General features: G+C 37.3%; 1 protein-coding gene across 6 annotated transcripts in view; it reads left to right on the forward strand.

Annotated features, from left to right (window-relative positions):
* The first annotated feature begins 1,136 nt into the window (after positions 1-1,136).
* GDPD1 (glycerophosphodiester phosphodiesterase domain containing 1) overlaps positions 1,137-23,152 on the forward strand; it is a 53,349-nt gene continuing 31,333 nt past the window's right edge. For 4 of the 6 annotated variants that reach the window (XR_011423283.1, XR_011423284.1, XR_002811576.2 and 1 more), the window contains exons 1-2: positions 1,196-1,667; positions 19,311-19,353. Coding sequence is in view for 2 of the 6 variants with exons in the window: in XM_005597526.4 (XP_005597583.1) it covers positions 1,526-1,667; positions 19,311-19,353 (185 nt within the window). In the remaining 4 variants the exon portion in view is untranslated. Of the gene's footprint in view, positions 1,668-19,310; positions 19,354-23,152 lie in introns of all 6 variants that reach the window. The other 2 variants (XM_005597526.4, XM_070227514.1) reach the window with 2 other exon arrangements.

A 23,152-nucleotide genomic window follows, 5' to 3' on the forward strand; every position in this document is an offset into this window, starting at 1 on the left:
GAATGTACGAACTTAACCGCTTCGTCATCAGGCCAGCCCCCAAGGCAATATTTTTTAACTCATGAGTTTCTTTAAAATGTGTTGATTTTAAAAGTTTGGTTGTATTTGGAAATTTTTATACTTAGTTCTTTTTCTTCTACAAAGGCTTCACCATTTCTTTGGGTATTTTGGTATTAGATCAGGAAAAAGACTACTCCTGGTGGTAAACTGACGCAAAAGTCTTTTTCAGCTACTTTAAAAAATCTAATAAAGGCCCCTGTTTTCAAGAATCTTCTAAATCTTATTTACTCCTCTTAAAAGAAGCTAGAATCTTTGGGAACCAAGCTCATTAGTAGAATGTGAGAGTTGGAAGTTATCACTTAGCAAAAAATTCCTCATTTTACATATAAATAAACAGGATAAAGAGTAATTTGCTTAAAACCAGAGTCAAGAATCACAAGATTTTACTTTTTTGGTGAGGAAGATTGACCCTGAGCTAACATCTGTGGCAGCCATAGCATGGCTAGAGGAGCGCCATGTATGTCCCTACCGGGATCGAACCTGGGCCGCAGAAGCACAGCGCATGAAAGTAACCGCTACAGCACCTGCCGGCCCAAAGAATCACATGATTTTAAATAATCAGTATGCATTCTGCTTCTGTGGGAGACAAGCTCTTCCTGCCGAATCTTCTCCCTCAGCCCTAGGTTAATTCTTTTGCATTTAAATATGGCTCTTAGAGTTTTAGTAGTTTAGAATGTGTGAAATGAAAGGGAAACTAATTGGGCCTTCTGGAATTTAGTTTCCAGTCTTCCTAAGACTTTTAGGTGATACCCCATAACTTTGTTAACTTTTCCTTATTTTACATGGACTTGTAAGTCAACAAATATTTCTATACTGCCTATCGTGTACAAGGCATGGGGGTTGTATTTTCTCAGTGAAATGAGAGAGGAGTGCGTCCCTCAAATATTTGACTGATAAACTAGTACATCTTATAGAATGTGTGACAATAGGGAAAGTTCTCTCTTGGTTGGACAAATGGATGGGTTTATTATTTGTTTCAGCAGGCTTTAACTCCTCCATCGGCCACAGTTTTTCGCATTCCCTGGAGGAGGGGCTAAGACGCGCCCGAAAGCTTTCTTTTCTGATGTGTATTTTCCAATCACGTCAGGCCTTCCTGAAGGCTATCCTTGAACAGCCTTCCTACCTGAGTGACGGCGAAGGCCTGGCAGGTTTCCAAGTTTTCGCTTCAGTCTGAAGCTTCCTGGAAGCACCGCGGGTGCGACCACAAAGCCAGGTCACAATCGCTCCCCACGACACCTCCGCAGGTTCCCCCCCAGCCGCTGCAGCGCGCCTGCGTGTCGGAGCCCCTTTGTTGCTCGGACGCCCGGGTCCGGATGCGCCTGCGTAGTGGGCCGGCGCGGACAAGTGCGCTGTGCCGCTGGCACCGGCGGGGGGCGAGCAGACATCCAGCCGCCGCCGCCGTTGGGACCGCCGCAGCGGAGTTCGGAGGGCCCGGAGGTGGGAGACTTCCCACACGGGGGCTGAGATGTCGTCCACCGCGGCCTTTTACCTTCTCTCCACCCTCGGAGGGTACTTGGTGACCTCGTTTTTGCTGCTCAAATATCCAACCTTGCTGCACCAGAGAAAGAAACAGCGATTCCTCAGTAAACACATCTCTCACCGCGGAGGTGAGAGGGGTCCCCAGAACCGGATGGCGGAGGTGGGGGAGGCATTTTTCTGCGACTAGAGCTCAGGGTCATTTGGAGCTTTGCAAAAGGCAGACGGGTGGAAATACGTGAGAGTTTGAGGAAGGATGGGGGTGTGTAAATCGTGGGCTCCCCAAGAGGGGAAGGTGATGTGAAGGGGAGGTCTCCTGAGGGAAGGAAGAGAATCTTGAGACAGAGCCAAGTTGCGGATCTCTGGAGTGCAGCGGTGTCGGTGGTTCTCTGAAGGAGGAAGGACCAGAGTGAGAAGAAAGGGTAGATGGAGCGTTTCTCGGCGGGTGGAAGGATGATCGCAAGGTCCCTTCCTAGCAGCGAGGCACAATGGGGGAGCGCCGGGCAGAGCCGGAGGTACCCCGCCGCGGGTCACCGGGGACAGACTGCTCCGAGCGAGCCGGTGGCTGCGCTTGTGAGAGCACCTGGGCGACGAGTTCCAGGGTTGAGGAACTGCGTGAACCTGGAGCGTGCTGCCCCCAGAGTGTCTGCAGTCTCTATGGGCCGCCCCCGAGCACTGATAATTGACAGGAGAGGGAAACCGAGTCCTTAAGCCGGAGACACTTACCAAGGTCACAGTTAGAGCTTGGGCTGGACTGGGATAGAAATTGGAGCGTCCTGGTTCCCAAGGCTGCAAACCTTGCACCTGTTTTTTTTTAGCCACACCCTGCACCCCAGCAATGACGTGTGGATTTCCAAAAGACAAAAAGGTGATTTAGTTTACGACAGGACAGTATTGTTTAAAGAACACAAAGAAGTTTCTTTTGGAAAAGTGTCTTGGTAAAAGGAACATAGATAGCCCACCCTCTAATTTCTCAGACAGCAGGCCAAATCTTTGCCCCTTCGTTATTGTGTAATAATCTGTCTTTATTTCGTTTCAATCATAACCTATAAATGGTGTCAAATTGGATTATTTTAATCAATTTTTACTGTTCTTGCAATGAATGTTAAACTAGTTTAAAATTTCTTGGAATTTACAGTCTAATATTTAAAATGGTAAATTTCTGGGAGTTTACAGTCTAAAACTTGATTTAGTACCATAACTCCTTTTCTAACAAGCATTGGCCAGGAATAAGGTTTTAAATATCACAGAAATATGTTAGGGTTCTTCTGTATAATCTTATCGGTTAAACATAGTTCTAAAGGGTGACTTCAGTAGTTACGCTAGTCTCCCACTCATGAAAAGCATCAAAGGTTTTAAGGGGTCACCAGCTAAATGCCATGTTATTGCTTATTTGGTTTATCTGTGTTTTAAACTGTAGATAACATATGACTACTAATCTGCCTTCGACCATTAGAGCCAAAAACCAACTTTTAGTGTTTACGTTGTTGCTGTAGAAACAATTTTCAAAGGGAGTAATCCTATTTTGGGGATAGGTAGTACACACTGTACTTATGTTTACTAATTTTAAAAAAAGAAAGTGTGCTTACTAAAAACCCAAAACAAAACAAAAGTAAATCCTCTAAAAAGCTATCTAAACTGTCACTATGGATAATCTAAATTTTATTTTAGAAGAAATACATGTGAATCTTTGAAATTTTGTAACGCTCTACAGGTGAAAAACCAGCAGTCCATAGAGGTTAAAACATGGGTGCTAGATCAGCGCAACGAGTATCAAAGCCACGATAAGATAGATCTACAATTCTCATTTACTTTTGGAAATAACCTTAAAAATATTTTCTCCCTACGTATTAAGTCATTTCAGTTGTTTCAATTTCACCCCTGTAAAAATTTCCCTGCATTATTTGTAAATATGGCATCAGTATTTGTGTATTCAAAGATGCAACAACCTTTCATGAGAATCTAGTTAAACAGTATCTGCAGACTCAAAATCTCTTCACTCTACTTGTCTGATGGTCTTAGAGAACTGCAGTAAGTTCCTGTGTGTTAGTGCTTAATACACTTTTGTTGAGTGTGTGCACCAAATAATACAGTTGAATCCAGAGGGGAGAGGAGATATTTACTAAAAAACACTTTGTAACTCAAGATACTAAGTTTCTGGAAAATGATAGACTGGGAAGGAGTCAGCTTCTTGCTTGCTTTTCAATCACTGGTCTTTCTGGGCATATCACTAACATTTGGGCTAATTCTCTATTGCTCTAACTGCAAATACCTGATATTTCACGTAAACCAGGTGTATGACCATTCCAAGATTGAAACATTGATCATTATATGTGTATAAAGTATATACACCTGAGTTGTTATAACTTGAAACTCTTGTTAATGTTTACTGTATGTGTCTGCTCTAAAAGCATTATCTCCTGAGTCAGATTCTGGACCTACCACTAGCTAGCCTTGGGAATAAGCCTTAGTTTCCTTACCTATAAATGGGGGCTGTTTGCCTTGCTTCTGCTTTGGGTTGTTATGAGGATTAGGGATATAAAAAGTACTTTGAAAACTGTAAAATTGTGGAGAAATATAAGCATGAGTACAGGGGATGCACATTTGTATTTTGCAATTGAACTTTGAGTTGATTGAGAAGGAATGAGATCACTCTATACTTATTTTTCAGAGTTTTAATGAACACTTTCACCTTTTACTACAATTGATTGTCCTTGAGAGTAGAAAATACTCTAATGTTTCAAAAATTAGATACCATAGGCTTGCTTTGTTATCTCTTTAAAGCATATGTTGTACTGCATTATGTAGTAATAGGATATGTTAATCCATCTGCTTCCCTTGCCAGACTGTAAGTTCCTCAAGGGCGGGTTTCAGATTTTATTAATGCTTGTGTCTCTAGCCTCGAGTACAGATTTTAACATATAGTTAAAGTAATAGCTTATTGTCCACTAATTCTCTGCTGCACGCTAGATACTTTCCATGTGTTTCCTAAATTTATTTGGCTCAGAAAAGGCTTTTTTAACTACACTGTATTGACGAAACACCAATAGGACCAAAGATAAATCCTTTGGATTAAATGGAGAGCAAGCAATATTCTCAAAGGCCATTTTCTTAATTTCTGCATGAAATACGGAATATTACCTTATTAGCAGTGGAGTCACTTATCATTTATTTAATAGTACTTTCCTGCTTAATAAAGCCACCTAAAATGTACTTATTTTCAGCAATGGAGACATATACATATATATATATATATATATATATATATACACACACACACAAACATATATGTATATACATTAAACTGTATACAAATTTAGAAAAATTAAATGCTGTTATAGAAAAATTATTGAAATGATGACAAGATACAAAATAAGAACCATTTGTCATTGAAGAGAGCATGCAGTTGGTGGTTAGTTGGTGCATTCTTCTGTGCTGTTGATGTGTTTAATTTTTTTCTTATATCTGCAAGTATAAATTTCACTAGTTTTTTCCCCCTTGAAATATAGAAACAATTCTGCAGTGTTCCTGGGAACCCATATTGAGAAATGCTCTTTTGTAGAGCTTTTTATGCTCTTACATAAATCATATATACTCTTTCGAAGGCACACAATAATTGTTGAATGAACAAATGAATTTAGAAATGAAGAAGAAACTTACCTTGTTGCTTGAGTTACTGAATAACTCCATTTTGAGTTGATAGGATCATATCTTCAAATGCATTAAGGTATGTTTTATTTGCACTAAATATATCATGTATGCAAAGATGTTAATAGCGATGGTTAAAACATAAGTGTAAAACAAGTCTACAATGTTTGTTGAATGTTTATTGGTGTATAAAACATTTGGGAGGTAAAAGGAAAACTGAAGAGATATTTCTTTCCTTCACAGCATTTAAATCTAATTAAAAATTCAAAAGAGAATGTTTCCTTTACTTTCCTATCCTATCAGAGATTGACCAGTCACAAAGTAATTATGAAGCACTATATAAAAGAGGAAAAGTTAGTATAGAATGAAAACTTGGGAAATTTATTGAGAAGCTATAAATAAAGTGAATTGGGAATTTTCAGAGAAAGTTTTCTCAAAGAAATGAAAAATGTGACCTGATGAAAAGGGAGGCAGGATGACGTAAGCAGAGGAATTATGAGCAAATTATATTAGGACAGCGTGTAAAATCCATTATTCTCTTCCATATTTCATAATTAACTTCATAACTAATTAAAAATTAAACTTTTGTTTACATGTAGAATGGTTATTTGCAAAGCCAGGCATTGTTTAAGTTGCTTACTGAGGGAAAAAAGCTAATGGCAAGCATGCTTCTATGAATGATGTGATGATAGTTGGAAAGAAAAGGAGTTCAAACCATTTCATGAGAGAAGAGCCACCACCAAATAATTCCTTGGAGAAGAATGGCGTACTTCTTAATTAGTCCCTTGGTTACTCTCCAGGCTTTCACCATATGCATCTAACAAATAATTTGTGGGTATTATCATCATGGAATTTATCTTCAAGCTTTACAAACAAATGCTGTAGAAGAATATGAGAGTAAGGACCAACATGAACAATCTACCTGTAAAACTGAATTCTAAGTGTTATATAAATAGAAGCATAGAAGCTGCAGCATAGTTAGTGGTAAAAAGGATGGGACCTGCGATGATACTGCTTGTGCTTGAATCCCGGTTCCCTTTGTTGGTTATGTGACCTTACCCAGTTTTTTTTCCTAGAGATAGTAATACCATGGTTGTGGGGATTTTAAGGAAATAATATATAAAGTGCTAAGCACAGTATCTAGCTTCTGTTTATTAATATCTTGACCACCTTTTCAATATTTTATTTAGTACTGGCTATATAATTTCATAAACTTATAAAATAGATCAAAGATCTTAAGTAATAATATTTGCATGCTTAAACTGTTAGGCTTAAATGGATTACCATTAAAATTAATATGGACACTCCCTGCCCATCTCCCAGAGGACTTGGCCTGCACCCACAAGAGGTCCTAGCACGGGCTGAGAGTGTGGATCCGAGCGCTCCCTGCCCATCTCCCAGAGGATTTGTCCTGCATCCCCAGGAGCAGTTTCAGCAGGGGCGCAGAGTGCACATCGGCATACCACCTGCCTGTCTCCCAGAGGACTTAGCCTGCATGCCCGTGAGCAGTGCTGCAGGTGGAGAGGGCAGCTTGGATTACTTCCTGACTGTCTACCAGCAGATCCAGTGTGTGCCCCTTCCCCCTGCTGTGGCAGTGGCCAGGTCCCTCCAACAGTGGGGATAGTATACAAAGCTCATATTTTCCCAGCTGTGATGGAACACTCTGGGACCTGAGTTTTAAAAACATACCAGCTAACACTGGAGACCATAGGCTGCACAGCAAGCAACAACCAAAACCACGATCTGCTTAGCTCCTGCTCTCCCCTAGCAGTGTCAAGTGGAACCTGTGACCAGAGGCTCCAGGAACCACAGCAGAACTGGTGACCCAGCCCCCAGTGGCAGCATCCCCAATACCAGTTCCACCAGCAGCAGGGGCTGCACACAATTCCCTGGGCCCCTGGCAGTGACAGTGACACCTATGAAAATCCAGTACCCCCAGACAATCCAGTAACAGCAGCACAGGTGGTGCACAGGGCAGCAGCATCCCAGGCCATGGAGAGCCAGTGGAGACCCTGGAGACTCTGGAAGCAGTAAAAGTGTTCACAGCTTGGTGACCTGGTGGTGATACTTAAGACTAAAGCAAAGGCACTAGCAACCCCAGAGGCACAAGTGGCACAAGGAGGGCACTGACAATGCCCCTTGCAGAGGCAGCAGAGAGAGGAAAGTGTGGACTCTCAAATGTAACCAGAAGCAGCACAGAACCAAAGTAACCAAAGCCGTACCCAAATAAGAAAAGTGGTTACTACCACAAATGCACTGGCAGAGGACCAATTCATCAAACACCATGAAGAGCTACAGTAACATGGCAGAACAGAAGGAGGAGAAAGACTTGAAGTCACAGAAGATTGCAGTCTGACTGACAGAGAATTCAAAAGAGCTGTCATAAAGAAACCCCATGAGTTACAAGAAAACTCAGAAAGACAGTTCCATGAGCTCAGGAATAAAATTAATGAACAGAAGGAGTTCTTCACCAAGGAGACTGAAACGCTAAAAAAACCAAATTCTGTAGATGAAGAACACAATAAGTGAGATGAAAAAGTAACGTAGAAAGTATTAAAAATAGAGCAGACTATATGGAGGAGAAAATTAGTGAGCTCAAGGACAGAAACCTAGAAATAAGTCAGGTGGAGGAGGACAGGGAACTCAGATTTTTTTAAAATGAAGAAATTGGCGCCAGCCCAGTGGTGTAGTGCTTAAGTTCACATGCTCTGCTTTGGCAGCCCAGGGTTTGTGAGTTCAGATCCTGGGCATGGACCTACCACTGCTTGTCAAGCCACACTGTGGCAGCAACCCACATAAAATGGAGGAAGATTGGCACAGATGTTAGCTCAGCAACAGTCTTCCTCAAGCAAAAACAATGAGGAAGGTTGGCAATAGATGTTAGCTCTGGGCCATTCTTCCTCACAAAAAAAAGAAGAAATTCTTCAATAAATATTCAACTCAATTAGAAAAATTAACATAAGGATCTTAAGTATCCCAGAAGGAGAAGAGAGGGAGAAAGGAGCAGAGAGCTTATTCAAAGAAATAATAGCTGAGAACTTCCCAAACCTGGGGAAGGAACTGGACATCCAAGTACATTAAGGTAATAGAACTCATAATTACCTTAATGCAAAAAGACCTTCTCCAAGGCATATAATATTAAAACTGTCAAAAGTCAGTGACAAAGAAAAAATATTAAGGGCAAGAAGACAGAAGAAAATAACTTAAAAAGGAACCTGATTGCACTTTCAGCAGATTTCTCAACAGAAACCCTGTAGGCTAGGAGAGAGTGGAATGATCTATTAAAAAATACTGAAAGATAAAAATTATCACCCAAGAATACTCTATCCAGTGAAGTTACTATTCAGATATGATGGAGAAATAAAAGCTTTCCCAGACAAACAAAACCTGAGGGAGTTCATCACCACTAGACCTGCCCTACAAGAAACATTGAAAGGAGCCCTCCTATCTGAAACCAAAAAGCAAAGGTTCACAAAACCTTGAGCAAAGAGGTAAATAGACAGACAGAATCAGAGAATTATAGCTCTATATCAGAATAGGTTAGTAAACATTTAATTATAACGTAAAAGATAAAGGGAAAGAAAGCATCAAAAATAATTATAACTGATACAATTAGCTCACAAACTCACAACACAAAAAAGAATTTGTGATAGCAAAAACATAGAAGGGGAAGAGGACAGGAATGGAATTTGCGTAGGCTAATAGAAATAAGAGGTTATCAGAAAAGGACTGTGTTGTCTACGGGCTCTTTTTTTTTTTTGAGGAAGATTATCCCTGAGCTAACATCTGCTACCAATCCTTCTCTTTTTGCTGAGGAAGATTGGCCCTGAGCTAACATCCATGCCCATCTTCCTCTACTTTATATGTGGGACACCTGTCAGAGCATGGCTTGACAAGTGGTGCATAGGTCCGCACCCGGCATCTGAACTGGCGAGCCCCGGGCCACCAAAGCAGAACGTGTGAACTTAACTGCTGTGCCACTGGGCTGGACCCTATGAGATCTTGTAAGCAAACGTCATGGTAACCACAAAACGAAAAATCAGAGCAGAGTCACAAAGCATAAACAAAGAGAAAAATTGAGAAAAGCATTGCAGAAAACCACCAAACTGAAATGGCAGGCAGAAACACAAGGAAAAAGAAACAATGGAAATATAGAACAACCAGAAGACAAAGGATAAAATGGCAATATTAATCCCTCATATATCAATAATCACTCTAAATGTAAATGGATTGAATTCACCAATCAAAAGACACAGAGTGGCTGGATGGATTAAAAAACAAGACCCAATAATATGCTGCCTCCAGGAAACATATCTCAGCTCTAAAGATAAACGTAGGCTCAGAGTGAGGGGATGGAAAATGATACTCCAAGAAAATGGCAAGCAAAAGAAGGCGGGTATAGCTCTACTTATATCAGATAAAACAGACTTCAAGATAAAACAAGAGACAAAGATGGGCATTATATAATGATAAAAGGGACATTCCAACAAGAAGACATAACACTTATTAACACATATGTCCCTAACACAGGAGCACCAAAGTATATAAAGCAACTACTAACAGAGCTAAAGGGAGAAATTGACCACAACAGAATAATAGTAGGGAATCTTAACATCCCACTCAAGTCAATGGATAGATATCCAGACAGAAAGTCAACAAGGAAAAAGTGGATGTAAATGAAACACTAGACCAGATGGACTTAATAGATATATATAGGGCATTCTATCCAAAAACAGCAGAGTATATACTCTTCTCAAGTGCACGTGGAACATTCTCAAAGATAGATCATATGTTGGAAACAAAGCAAACCTCAGTAAATTTAAGAAGACTGAAATCATATCAAGCATCTTTTCTGGTCACAGTGGTATGAAACTAGACATTAACTACAAGAAAAAGCTGGAAAGTCACAAATATGTGGAGACTAAACAACATTCTACTGAACAACCATCAGATCAATGAAGAAATCAAAGGAGAAATCAAAAAATACCTGGAGACAAATGAAAATGAAGACACATACATACCGACTCTTATGGGATGCAGCAAAAAAGGTACTTAAAGGGAAATTTATAGCATTACAGGCCCACCTCAACAAACAAGAAAAATCTCAAATAAGTAATCTTAAACTACACCTAAAAGAACTATAAAAAGAAAAACAAACAAAGCCCAAAGTCATCAGGAGGAGGGAAATAATAAAAATCAGAGCAGAAATAAATGAAATAGAGACTAAACACCAATGGAAGGGATTATTGAAACTAAGAGCTGGTTCTTTGAGAAGATAAACAAAATTAACAAATCCTTAGCCAGACTCACTAAGAAAAAAAGAGAGAAGACTCAAATAAATAAAGTCAAAAATGAAAGAGGAAAATTTACAGTGGATACCACAGAAATACAAAGGATTATAAGAGAATACTATGAGAAGCTATATGCCAACAAATTGGATAACCTAGAAGAGACAGATAAATTCTTAGAATCATACAACCTCCTAAAACTGAATCAAGAAAAAATAAAGAATTTGAATAGACCAATCACAAGAGATTGAAACAGTAATCAAAAACCTCCCAAAAAACAAAAGTCCAGGCCCAGATGACTTCTCTGGTGAATTCTACCAAACATTCAAAGAAGATTTAATACCTAGCCTTCTCAAACTATTCCAAAATATTGAGGATGAGACACTTCCTAACTCATTGTGTGAGGCCAGTGTTACCCTGATACCAAAACCAGATAAGGACGATACAAAAAAGGAAAACTGCAAGCCAATATCGCTGGTGAGCATAGGTAAAAAATCCTCAAAAAAATATTGGCAAATCGAATACAACAATACATTTAAAATATCATACACCATGATCAAGTGGGATTTATTCCAGGGATGCAGGGATGGTTGAATATCCACAAATCAGTCAATGTGATACACCACATTAACAAAATAAGGAATAAATAATCACAGGATCATCTCAATTGATACAGAGAAAGCATTTGACAAAATCCAACATCCATTTATGATGAAAACTCTGAATGAAATGAGTATAGAAGGGAAGTACCTCAATATTATAAAGGCCATATGTGACAAACCCACAGCCAACATCATACCAATTGGTGAAGAACTGAAAGCCATTCCTCTGAGAACAAGAACAAGATAAGGGTGTTCACTGTCATCACTTTTATTCAACATAGTACTGGAAGTTTTGACCAGAGCATTTAGGCAAGAAAAAGAAATAAAAGGGATGCAAATTGGAAAGGAAGAGGTACAACTCTCCCTGTTTGTGGATGACATGATTCTATGTATAGAAAACCCTAAAGAATCCACTAGAAAACTATTAGAAATAATCAACAACTCCAGCAAAGTTGCAGGGTACAAAATTGACTTACAAAAGTCAGTACGCTAATAATGAACAAGCAGAAAGAGAAATAAAGAATACATTGCCATTTACAGTTGCAACAAAAAGAATAAAATCTCTAGGAATAAATTTAACCAAGGAGGTAAAAGACCTATGCACTGAAAACTATGACATTATTGAAAGAAATCAAAGAAGACATAAAGAAATGGAAAGATATTCCATGCACATGGATTGGAAGAATAAACATAGTTAAAATGTCCATATTACCTAAAGCAATCTACAGATTCAGTGCAATGCTAATCAGAATCCCAATGACAATCTTCACAGGAATAGAAAAGGAATCCTAAAATTTATATGGAACAACAAAAGATCCCAAATAACTAAAGCAATCCTGAGAAAAAAGAACAAAGCTGGAGGCATCACAATCCCTGACTTCAAAATATACTACAAAGCTATAATAATCAAAATAGCGTGGTACTAGCACAAAAACAGACCCAAAGATCAATGGAACAGAATTGAAAGCCCAGAAATAAAACCACGCATCCATGGAGAGCTAATCTTCGACAAAGGAGCCAAAAACATACGATGGAGAAAGGAAAGTCTCTTCAATAAATGGTGTTAGGAAAACTGGACAGCCACATGCAAAAGAATGAAAATAGACCATTATTATACACCATACACAAAAATTAACTCAAAATGGATTAAAGACTTGAATGTAAGACCTAAAACCATAAAATTCCGAGAAGAAAATATAGGCAGTATACTCTTTGACATCAATCTTAGCAGTATCTTTTTGAATACCATGTCTGCTCAAGCAAGGGAAAGAAAAGAGGAGATAAATGAGACTACATCAGACTAAAAAGCTTCTGCAAGGCAAAGGAAACCATCAACAAAACAAAAGGGAACCCACTAACTGAGAGAAAATATTTGCAGACCATGTATCCAACAGGGGATTAATTTCCAAAATATATGAAGAACTCATACAACTCAACAACAAAAAAAACAAACAACCCGATTGAAAAATTGGCAAAGGATATAAATAGACATTTTTCCAAAGAAGATACATGATGGCCAACAGGCACATGAAAAGATGTTCAACATTACTAATTATCAGGGAAATACAAATCAAAACTAGACTGAGATTTCACCTTATACCCATCAGAATGGCTATAATTAACAAGACAAGAAATAACAAATGTTGGAAAGGATGAGGAGAAAAGGGAACCCTCAGACACTGCTGCTGGGAATGCAAACTGCTGCAGCCACTATGGAAAACAGTATGGAGATTTCTCAAAAAATTAAAAATAGAAATACCATATGATCCTGCTATCCCACTACTGGGTATTTGAAGAATATGAAAACACTAATTTGAAAAGATGTATGCACCCCTGTGTTCATTGAAGCATTATTTACAATAGCCAAGATATGAAAACAACCTAATGCCCATCAACGAATGAATGGATAAAGAAGATGTGGTATATGTATACAATAGAATACTACTCAGCCATAAAAAAAGACAAAATCAAACCATTTGCGACAACATGGGTGGACCTTGAGGGTATTATGCTAAGTGAAGTAAGCCAGAAAAAGACAAGCACTGTATGATTTCACTCATATGTGGAAGATAAACAAACACATGGATAAGCAGAACAGATTAGTGGTTACCAGAGGGGAAGGGGGCAAGGGGAGAATGAAAGGGGTAAAGGGGCACATGTATGATGATGGATGAAAACTAGATTATTGGTGGTGAACACAATGCAGTCTATATAGAAACTGATATTTGATAATGTACATCTGAAATGTACATAATGTTATAAGCCAATATGACTTCAATAAAATAATTTTAAAAATTAATATGGAAAGCAGATATAAAAAACAAACAGACTTTAAATGTAAATATTAGTAGTAAAAATTATATTAACTGTGGGGAAATTTATATCGGAGTACTGAATCCTTATCCTGTTTTTTTCATGATTTTTTTTCCTTAAAACCAAAAGATCAAACAATAAGTATCTTTTGAACTTTTTATTATGGCACATTTCAAACATATACAAAAGTAGTAACACTCCATGAATCCATCAGCTAGATACGAACAATTATCAACTCATGCCCGGTCTTGTTTCACCTGTATCCCTGTCCATTCTTCTCACCCAGATTATTTAGGAACAAATTTCAGACATCATTTCAAACATAATAAATGTTTATTGAATACTGTTTTGTTAAATATTCTAAAAGATGTATATTACAAAGCCCTTGTTATTGGAATTTGAGAAGGCTTATAGATTAACACTGTTTCCTTTCCCAAATTTGGAGCCAATTTAGAAATAAAATGCAGGCATCAGAAAGATGGAAGTAAATATATTAACTTTGTTACTAATAGAGCTGAATTTGGACCCTATAATGCCCTCTAAATTGAACTTAACACTAAAATTGGAGGCTTTTTCCTTGTATGGGCAGGGCCCGTCCTGGCAGGCACTTTGTTCCTTCTGAGACTGGACCACTCCAAATTAAGACAACAGTGAAGAGTTGAGTCACAGTGGACAGACAGCTATGTCTCCTAACTCACTTCTACTCCCATGAGGAGGAGTGTATGTGAGGGGTAAGAAGGATTAGAAGTGTTCCTAGGACCAGCCTGGTGGCATAGTGGTTAAGTTTGCATGCTCTGCTTTGGTTTCTGGGGTTCATGGGTTCAGATCCCAGGCACAGACGTATGCACTGCTTGGCAAGCCATGCTGTGGTGGTGTCCTACATATATAGTAAAGGAAGACTGGCAGAGATGTTAGTTCAGGAACAATCTTCTTCAAGCAAAAAGAGGAAGATTGGCAACAGCTGTTAGCTCAGGGCCAATCTTCCTCACCAAAAAAAAAAAAGGTGTTCCTTCCATTCTTTTCCCTTCTTGGGAACTAGAGTGGAAGTTTCCTTCACCAGGTGGAAACAGGGAGTGGAGGATAGATGTTTCCCTCAATATTTGCCTTCAAAAAGCCTTCTTAGGGTTTAGTTGAATATACCAGAATATGAAAATCATAAGACTTAGAACTAAAGGCTTCTTTTTAAATTTAAGGATGACTTACATGTAGTAGCAGTAACCTTAAATATACAGCTTAATTTTTTAAATATATATATGTATAAACCCGGGTAACGACCACTCAGGTTAAGATATGGAATACTGCTAGAATCCCACAAGATCCTCTTGGTTCCCTTCCCAGTCTATCCTCCTTCATCCACACAGGTAACCACTCCTCTGACTTATCATCATTGATTGTTTAAGGCAGTGGTTTTCAAAGTGTGATCTGTGGACTCTGGGCATCCCTAGGACCTTTCATGGGTCTACAAGGTCAAAACTATTTTCATAAGGCATTATTTACCTTTTTCACTTTGTTGACATTTGTACTGATCGTGCAAAAGCAGTGCTGGGCAAAACTGCTGTTGCTTTAGCACGAATGAAAGCAGTAAATGTACTAGTGTATTACTAAGTGTACTAGTAGCCACTGCATTCTTCACTGTCATGCTCTCAGTTTTTTTAAAAAAAGCTGTTTTACTTAAGAATATCTTTGATGGGGGCCGGCCCTGTGGCGTAGTGGTTAGGTTCGGCGTGCTCTGCTTTGGCAGTCTGGGTTTGCGGGTTTGGATCCAGGCGTGGACCTACACCACTTGTTGGCCATGCTGTAGTAGTGAGCAAATATAACATGGAGGAAGATTGACACAGTTGTTAGCTCAGGGCTAATCTTCCTCAAGCAAAGAAAAAAAGGTTGGCAACAGATGTTAGCTCAGGGCTAATCATCCTCAGCAAAAAAAAAAAGAATATCTTTGAATTAGTAAAAATTATAAATTTAATTAAATTTCACCCCTTGAGGGGCCAGCTCCATGGCTGAGCATTTAAGTTCGGGCGCTCTGCTTCCACGGCCCAGAGTTTCACTGGTTTGGACCCTGGGCCTGGACCTAGCACCACTCATCAAGCCATGCTGAGGCAGGGTCCCACATAGCACAACTATAAGGACCTGTGACTAGAATATACAACTGTATTTTGGGAGGCTTTGGGGAGAAGAAGGGGGAAAAAAAAAAAAGATTGGCAACGTATGTTAGCTCAGCTGCCAATCTTTAAGAAACAAAAAATTTCACCCCTTAAGTACACTTAACTTTTAATATTCTGTGTGACAGAATTGGAAGCACACACAAAACACTTGGCTGCATACCAAAGTGTGGTGATAGTTGTCTTGAGGAAAAGTGCTTGTGCAAACATTTGAGTTATGAGCTGAATTCGTCTTTATTTTTTTCCACAGAACACCATTTTTACTTAAAAAACTGACTGACAAACTGGTTGTTCAGATGAGTATTTGGCAGATGTGTTCTTGAAAATTAATAAAGTGAGTCTGTCATTAGAAGAAAAATAATCTAGCCACTTTCTATTAAGGCAGGGCCAATGATTAAATCTGAACTTTCAAGCAAAAATTAGAAGTTTGGAAAACTAGTATCCTCCACTGTGAGCTTGGTAGCTTTCCAATTCTTAAAGATTTTCCTGATGAGATCAGATATTAACAAATGTGATTTTTAAAAAATGCTGTATAGTGAAATGTGTCAACATTTAGAAGATCAGCATAATTCAGTGAATCCGTATTTTCCAGAAGACCAATGCATGATATTATAAAACCATGCATGGGTGAAAGATCCACTCAAAGTTCATGATTGACCAATGGATTTTCATGTAATAGAGTATGAAAAGGTCATTGATATGGTTCAGACTTAACATTACAGCTAATTTTTAAGAAACTACCACTTGTTGAATTTTGGTGCAGTGTCAAAGAATCTTTCTTTTCCAACCGTGTATCTGTGTGAAGGTTGATATATGTGTATGAAGCAGAGATGAGAATCTGGCTGCCTTTCATTAAGCCAGACATTAAAGAGATTTGCAAAAATGTAAAACAATGCCACTCTTCTTATTACATTTCTTTTTGGAAGATAGTTATTTTTCATAAAATGTTATGTTAACATGTAATGGGTTTATTGTTATTTTCAAATAAGTAAATTACAATTTTTAAAAGTCAATTTCTAATATGTAATTTTAATGAGTGTAACCCACATAATGAAAAAGCTCTTTGAAGTACTCAGTGAAAGAGTCCTGAGACCAAAGAGGTTGGGAATTGCCAGTTTAAGGCATTAACTCTTGTCTGTAAGAAGAATCGTTGTAATCTGAAGTGGTAAGAAAGTGTTTTATGGAGAAGTTGAGAAGTGAATTCATTCTAGAATTAAGTTAAGGTGAAGAAAGATTGGGAGGCTATGGTGAAGAGAATGTTCCAGACATTATGGCATGTGCTTAAGACTTTGATTCTCTCCCCTATTTTAAAACTAATATGTATTCATTGTAGAGAATTTGTAAGGTCTAGAAGAATGCATATTAGAAAAGAAGTCATTTGTATTTTGACCATCTGGAGATAATTGCTATTAATTTGATTTGTTAAAGTTAAGCTAATGACTGTTCATTGTGCCAAAAAACAAGGATATTAAAAGTATAGGAGTCAACTTGAAGGAGCTAATGATGTTGACTTTGATCACTTGGTGAAGGTGGTGTCTGCCAAATTTTTCCAGTGTGAAATTACATTTTTTTTCTTTGTAATAAATAACTATTTTTGTAGGGAGGTATTTTATTTATTTATTTTTTTGAGTTAGATTAGCCTTGAGCTAACATCTACCACCAATCCTCCTATTTTTGCTGAGGAAGATTGGCCCTGAGCCAACGTGTGTGCCCATCTTCCTCTACTTTATATGTGGGACACCTGCCACAGTGTGGCTTGATAAGCGGTGCGGAGGTTGGCGCCCCAGGATCCAAACTGGCGAACCCCGGTCTGCTGAAGCAGAGCGTAGGAACTTAACTGTTACACCACCTGGCCGGCCCAGCAGTTATTTTAAAACTACATAAATACTCCATTCCTTATCAAACTTTCAGTCCATTTATTAAAATGGACTCAGAATTTCCTAGTTTATTCAGTGGTTTGAAATCTGTTACTGTCTTTATTTTGAAGCTGATTTTGTCGCAGGTTTAGCCAGTGAGAGCTCCTTCAAACTGGCTTCTGGATCCTTTTAACTTCCTTGCTTTTTGGCATAACAAGCAGTCAGAGTTTAACTTAACGTACTAAGAACCATTTTAGCACTCTTGTCTTTTTGGTAATATTCTACAGTGCTTTGTTCTTGAATATAGATCAAATGAATATAACATATTTTCATAGTTTTTGACTACAGCAAACACAAACTAGATTTTTAAAAGTCATTTAATCTCAAAAGAGCATTTACTTTTGAAAAAATATACAATCTCCATTTTTACTTGATCCATTTTCTATTGTGCGTCAACTGTGGTAACTAAAGTGAACGTAAAGTCAGAGTAGCTTTTTTTCACATAGATAGCCCTTTCTCTCTGCTAAACTCACGGAACTTTAGAACATTAGGTTAGTATATTTGTTTCTTTATACCTTGTGTTTCCATTGATTATTTATTAGGTTGCCATAGAAATACAGTCTAACAATATAAAAGAAGAAAATTTTAATACTCTCCTAAGTATGTTCAGATTGTATCGTACAGTGTATAAAACATTTTAATGCCCATCTTTAAACAGTGCCCTACACTTGAAGTGCCTCTTTGTTAAGAAGAAATTGGCTGTTTTTCCAAAATATTTGGAGAAGTATTTCCAAAGTATTCTTCTGTGCATTCTATTAATTATTTAGCAACACTGAAATCTTTTAGTTTAAAATATTTAAAAACTTATGGCTAGCATGTGTTACGCTAATTGATTCTATCTAGTATATAATATTAGATAATTAGATACTTTTTATCTGTGTTCTTTTGGTCATCACAATATTATTTGTTACTTCAGTCCATGGATGTTCACCAAGCACCAGTTACTATAACAATGGCAATAATAATAATTAAATAGTGATAATCCTTTACTTTCACAGAATATTCACTGCTTCATTGAATCTAATGCCATTGGTTGTAAGATGCACAATTTTTTATGTACTGCTATGAAAGAGAAAATCTTGCCAAACTATTACACACCATCCATTGTAGAAAGCACCCTAACTTCAGAGATGTTAAAAAGTGAAAAGCTATCGTTTTTCAAATTGATGACATATGGCACTTGACATATTAATTCGTTTGATTATACCAATCTTATGAGTGAGGTATCATCATTGTTCTTATACATAAGGAAGCTCAGCCACAGAGAGGTTAGGCAGCTTTCCCAGGGTCACACAAGTATCAAACAGATTTGAGAGCAGAGATACTAACTCCAGAGTCCCACCCCTAACTGCTACGTTATACTGCCTTCAGCCAAGGTAATTAAAACACAATCACTTCTTTTAAGTAATTCACGGAAAAGGGAGGAGAGAGACAGCTAAATAACTTACACTATAACATGGTAAATGCCACAGTGGAGAGACGCGTAAGAGACTGTGGGGATACAGAGGAGAGACAGTTTAACTCTGTCTGAGGAGGGCTATATGTACCAAGTTCTCTTCTGTATTTCCTATGACAACAGATATAGCTTAAAAATCATGTTTAGACTCTTCTAACCCTCCTGAGTTACTGTGGCTACGTGTTTTGGTCTTTGATCGTTCCTGGTACAGCTAAAAATCAATTTAAAATACCATTACACTTTTTTTCCATTACACTTTTTAAAACAGTTGTAACGTCTGCATAATATATAAACATCAAATTCACTCGATATATCTTACTAAAATGAATTTCTGGAAAAATAAAATATTCAAATTAGGTAAGTGAAGTTTAAATTTCATGTTTTCACAGGTGCTGGAGAAAATTTGGAGAATACAATGGCAGCCTTTCAGCAGTAAGTATATAAAAAGGTATTCTTTTCTTTTACAGTTTATCTTTAAAGTGATGGTGATTCACAAAGGGAAGACAGTGTACGTGTAGCACGCACTTGTGGCAGTTGTTTCTATTTTATTAAAATCGCTTTTTTTATTTAGTTAGTCTGAAGTGTTACCAAGGAGTGTTTGGCTTCTGTATAACCAAAAATCTAGATCAGAGTTTTGAGTAATCAAAAGATACTATAGTTCCAAAGCTGAAAGAAGACATTTGTAACAAGGAACATACTGTGTGTAATGCTAATTAGTCTTGGAGAGAAAGAGAAAAGGAGAAAAATGAAACAACTGTTATATTGGCTGCTGTTTATGAATAGAGTTGTGTGTTTACGCAGTGATTCTTCTGTAACTGTGAACCTGTAATCTGGTCTTTCTTCTTTAAAGCCTTATGGGTGTTGATCTTATTTTTTTAAATGAGGTAAATTAAATTTTTTTCAATTTTTAAATTATTCACATCTCATATAGATGTCTTTTAGAGCACCTCATAGAGAAGCATCAGGAGAGACAGGAATGAAAGCTGATTGATACCTTGTTCTTATCTTAGAATAAATGATTATTATCAGTCTGTGGTAATGATGAGAACACTGTTTTCTTTTCCCTGAAAAATAAGACAGGGAATGTGAAAAGTTAAATCCCATGAAAGACATTGCCTATCCATATCTATTAAGAAAAATATTTTCTTATATAATTTTTGAGCCATTTTTATGCATACAATTGGGGCTAAGAAATCAGGAGAATTTGGCTTAAGTTTTTGTTCTGCTTCTCATCATTCAAAGACACCTTAGAGATTATTTTCCCTGTTACCAGGTCCATGTGTACCGCATCTTCATATTCCAGTTTCATCCAAATCCTATCACCTTGTGTTTGTCATTGCTTACTCTTCCTGTTCTATGATATGATGCCTTTTGACTATAATCTCAAAAGTCTCTTAGAGCTCTAAAATGCGAAATTTTTCCACCTGTTACAGACTGTGAAACAGAATACTTTAAATTACTTTGTCATCTTCTCTACTAGCTAGCTATAGTTAAATATATATGTATAATATTGTGTGTGTAATTTCTACTGACACACAGTATCATTTGTGAAATATTTGTTGCCTGAGATATAGTGATATGTATTAATGGGAGAAAAAACTGCTCACAACTATGAGTGATTTTAGCATTCTTTATGTTTAAAGTATATTATTTTGTAAGATTTTCTCCATATTTTTTGTTAGTTTTTTACCAACCACCCTTGTTTATGAAATTTAAAAAGTGAGCTGTATAATAAACTCTTTCTAAGGATGGTACATTTCTATGATAAATTATTTCTTAGGATGGTACATAAATGTTTTTTGTCTTTGAAGATTTTGATCCTCTGAAATTTTTTTTGATATTCAAAGAATATCTAATAGATGGTTTTTACTTGCTAGCTACGACATTACGTTTCTTTTTTTTTTTTTTTTAAGATTTTACTTTTTTTTTTTCTTTTTCTCCCCAGAGTCACCCGGTACATTGTTGTGTATTTTACTTGTGGGTCCTTCTAGTTGTGGCATGTAGGACGCCGCCTCAGCATGGCTTGATGAGTGGTGCCATGTCTGCACCTAGGATTCAAACTGGCGAAACCCTGGGCCACAAAGCAGAGCATGCGAACTTAACCACTTGGCCCCGGGGCCGGTGCCAACATTACATTTCTCATCTTCAGCAGTTTTTGTATTGTTTATTCAAGCAGTAACTATTGAAAAGTGTCACAGCCATCTCTAATTATCATGTGGGAGCTTTCTATAAATTTAGTTTTTTGGAAGTTTTTCTGGTACTTTAGAAGAAGAAAGCAGCTCTTCCATATGTTATTGTTAGTGTTTGTTGGATTTATTTGTAAGGCTGCTTGTTAATTGACTTTGAAACTTATGTAAAACCGAAATCAAATGGGCTTTAATTTTAACCTCTTTTAAAATTTGTTGGGCCAGCCCTGGTGACCTAGTGGTTAAGTTTGGCGCATTCTGCTTCGGCACCCTGGGTTCAGTTCCCAGGTGTGGACCTACACCACTCTGTCAGCGGCCATGCTGTGTTGGCAGCTCACGTTAAAAAAGAGGAAGATTGGCAACATATATTAGCTTAGGTGAATCTTCCTCAGCAAAAAAAAAATTGGTGGTGGTGGTGGTGGTAGTGGTTTTTGGTTTTTGTTTTATCTTATGCATCAGTGCCCGTGCTGTCAATAAGCACTTTTTTATTGTAGTTTTTTTTAAAAATTACAAATATTCTACTATTTAACTGCTAGGACACTTAGAAAGTTTTTTTTTTTTTAAACATACCTACTTTGTGAACAACAAGAAAAAATTGTTTAAACATACTGTTTTCAAGTTACTATAGTTAAAAAGGTAAAGAGTTGTAGTACATAATTGGCAAAAGACAGATACTGTTCTTAAGTATGGTATGTCCTTGATAAGATAAATAAATGATGGAGAAATAGTAAAAATATAATGAGCAGCTAAAAGATGTTATTTATGTACATGTTTAGACATACACTTCACAAAGCATATTATGACATGGAGGTGAAGACAAGAAGATATTAGAGAAAGTGTAAGTGGTTCATGTGGGAAGCCTGGTTAAGATTAACCAGAAAATTGAAAATTTATCAGGACTAGAAGAGCTGTCATTTAGTAGAGAGGAAGAAGCTATTTTTAAAATGTGAAATGTTTGAGATTAAGATGTGAGGGTATGTGGACAAGGTATGTTTAGGAAATTGAAAGGACCTTAAGAATGTATGGAAAATTAATTCATTCTATTATAGTGGAGCTAAATAGGTAATTAGAACTGACAAAGAGAAATAATTGCACTTCACAGTTTATAACAAGTCCTTTAATGTGGTTTATAAAATGCTTTCATAAACACCTTAGGTTATGAATATGGCTCTCCTGTGATTCCTTGGGAGCAAGAATCTTTCCTTATTGATCTCTCAATCCCTAACATCTAGCTCTAGTGCTAATAGATTCTCACTAGTTGCTTACTGAATGAGATGTGGCATGGGGTACTCAAGAACAAAGCAGAATATTAGCAGGAGACAGAACCCTACTCATAATAAACATAGAACCCAAAACTAAGGAATTGAACTAAACACACACACACACACACACACACACACACACAGAGTCACTAAGCCCTTGAGTATGTAAAATCTGGTTCTTAAGAGCTAATAAAACTAGGTTATTAAACCAGGCCGCCTTTCTAAATACCCACAGGACAATTTGATCCCTGTGGGATTAACATGAGTGGTTAAGAGAGAGAAACAAATTATTTTAGCAAGAGCTGGAAGTATAGGTTGGCAGACAGGCAAACTAATTAATCAGTGGCCTGGTTCTCATGATAAATTTTTTAGAATATCTAATTAATACAATACTAATTATTTCATCTATGAAATGGGAATAATAATACAACCTCAATGTTGTGAGGAGTAAATAAGATTCAAATAAATGCCTTAACATATGGTCTGTTGTAAGTCGTTATGCATTATTTCTGTGGAATTTCAAGTAACTTCACATCTTCTTTTAGAACTAGAGTTTTTATTTCTTTTTCTGGAAATGTTGAAGCCTTGGCTTCTATAACATTTTTCTGTGTTTGTTATCAGCTTGTCAGAAATTCAGCTGTAAAATATCTGGTGCTTCAATTGAAGTAGATGCATATTGTTATTTATGGAAAATTTTGAAGGCCAAAGTGATAAAAAAGTGTTCTTTTCTCACTATGTTTTAGCTACTTGTATATCAAATTTGGAATAATTTTATTAGGATAA

The sequence above is a fragment of the Equus caballus genome, chromosome 11 (genome assembly GCF_041296265.1).
Source record: "Equus caballus isolate H_3958 breed thoroughbred chromosome 11, TB-T2T, whole genome shotgun sequence".
Taxonomy (NCBI): domain Eukaryota; kingdom Metazoa; phylum Chordata; class Mammalia; order Perissodactyla; family Equidae; genus Equus; species Equus caballus.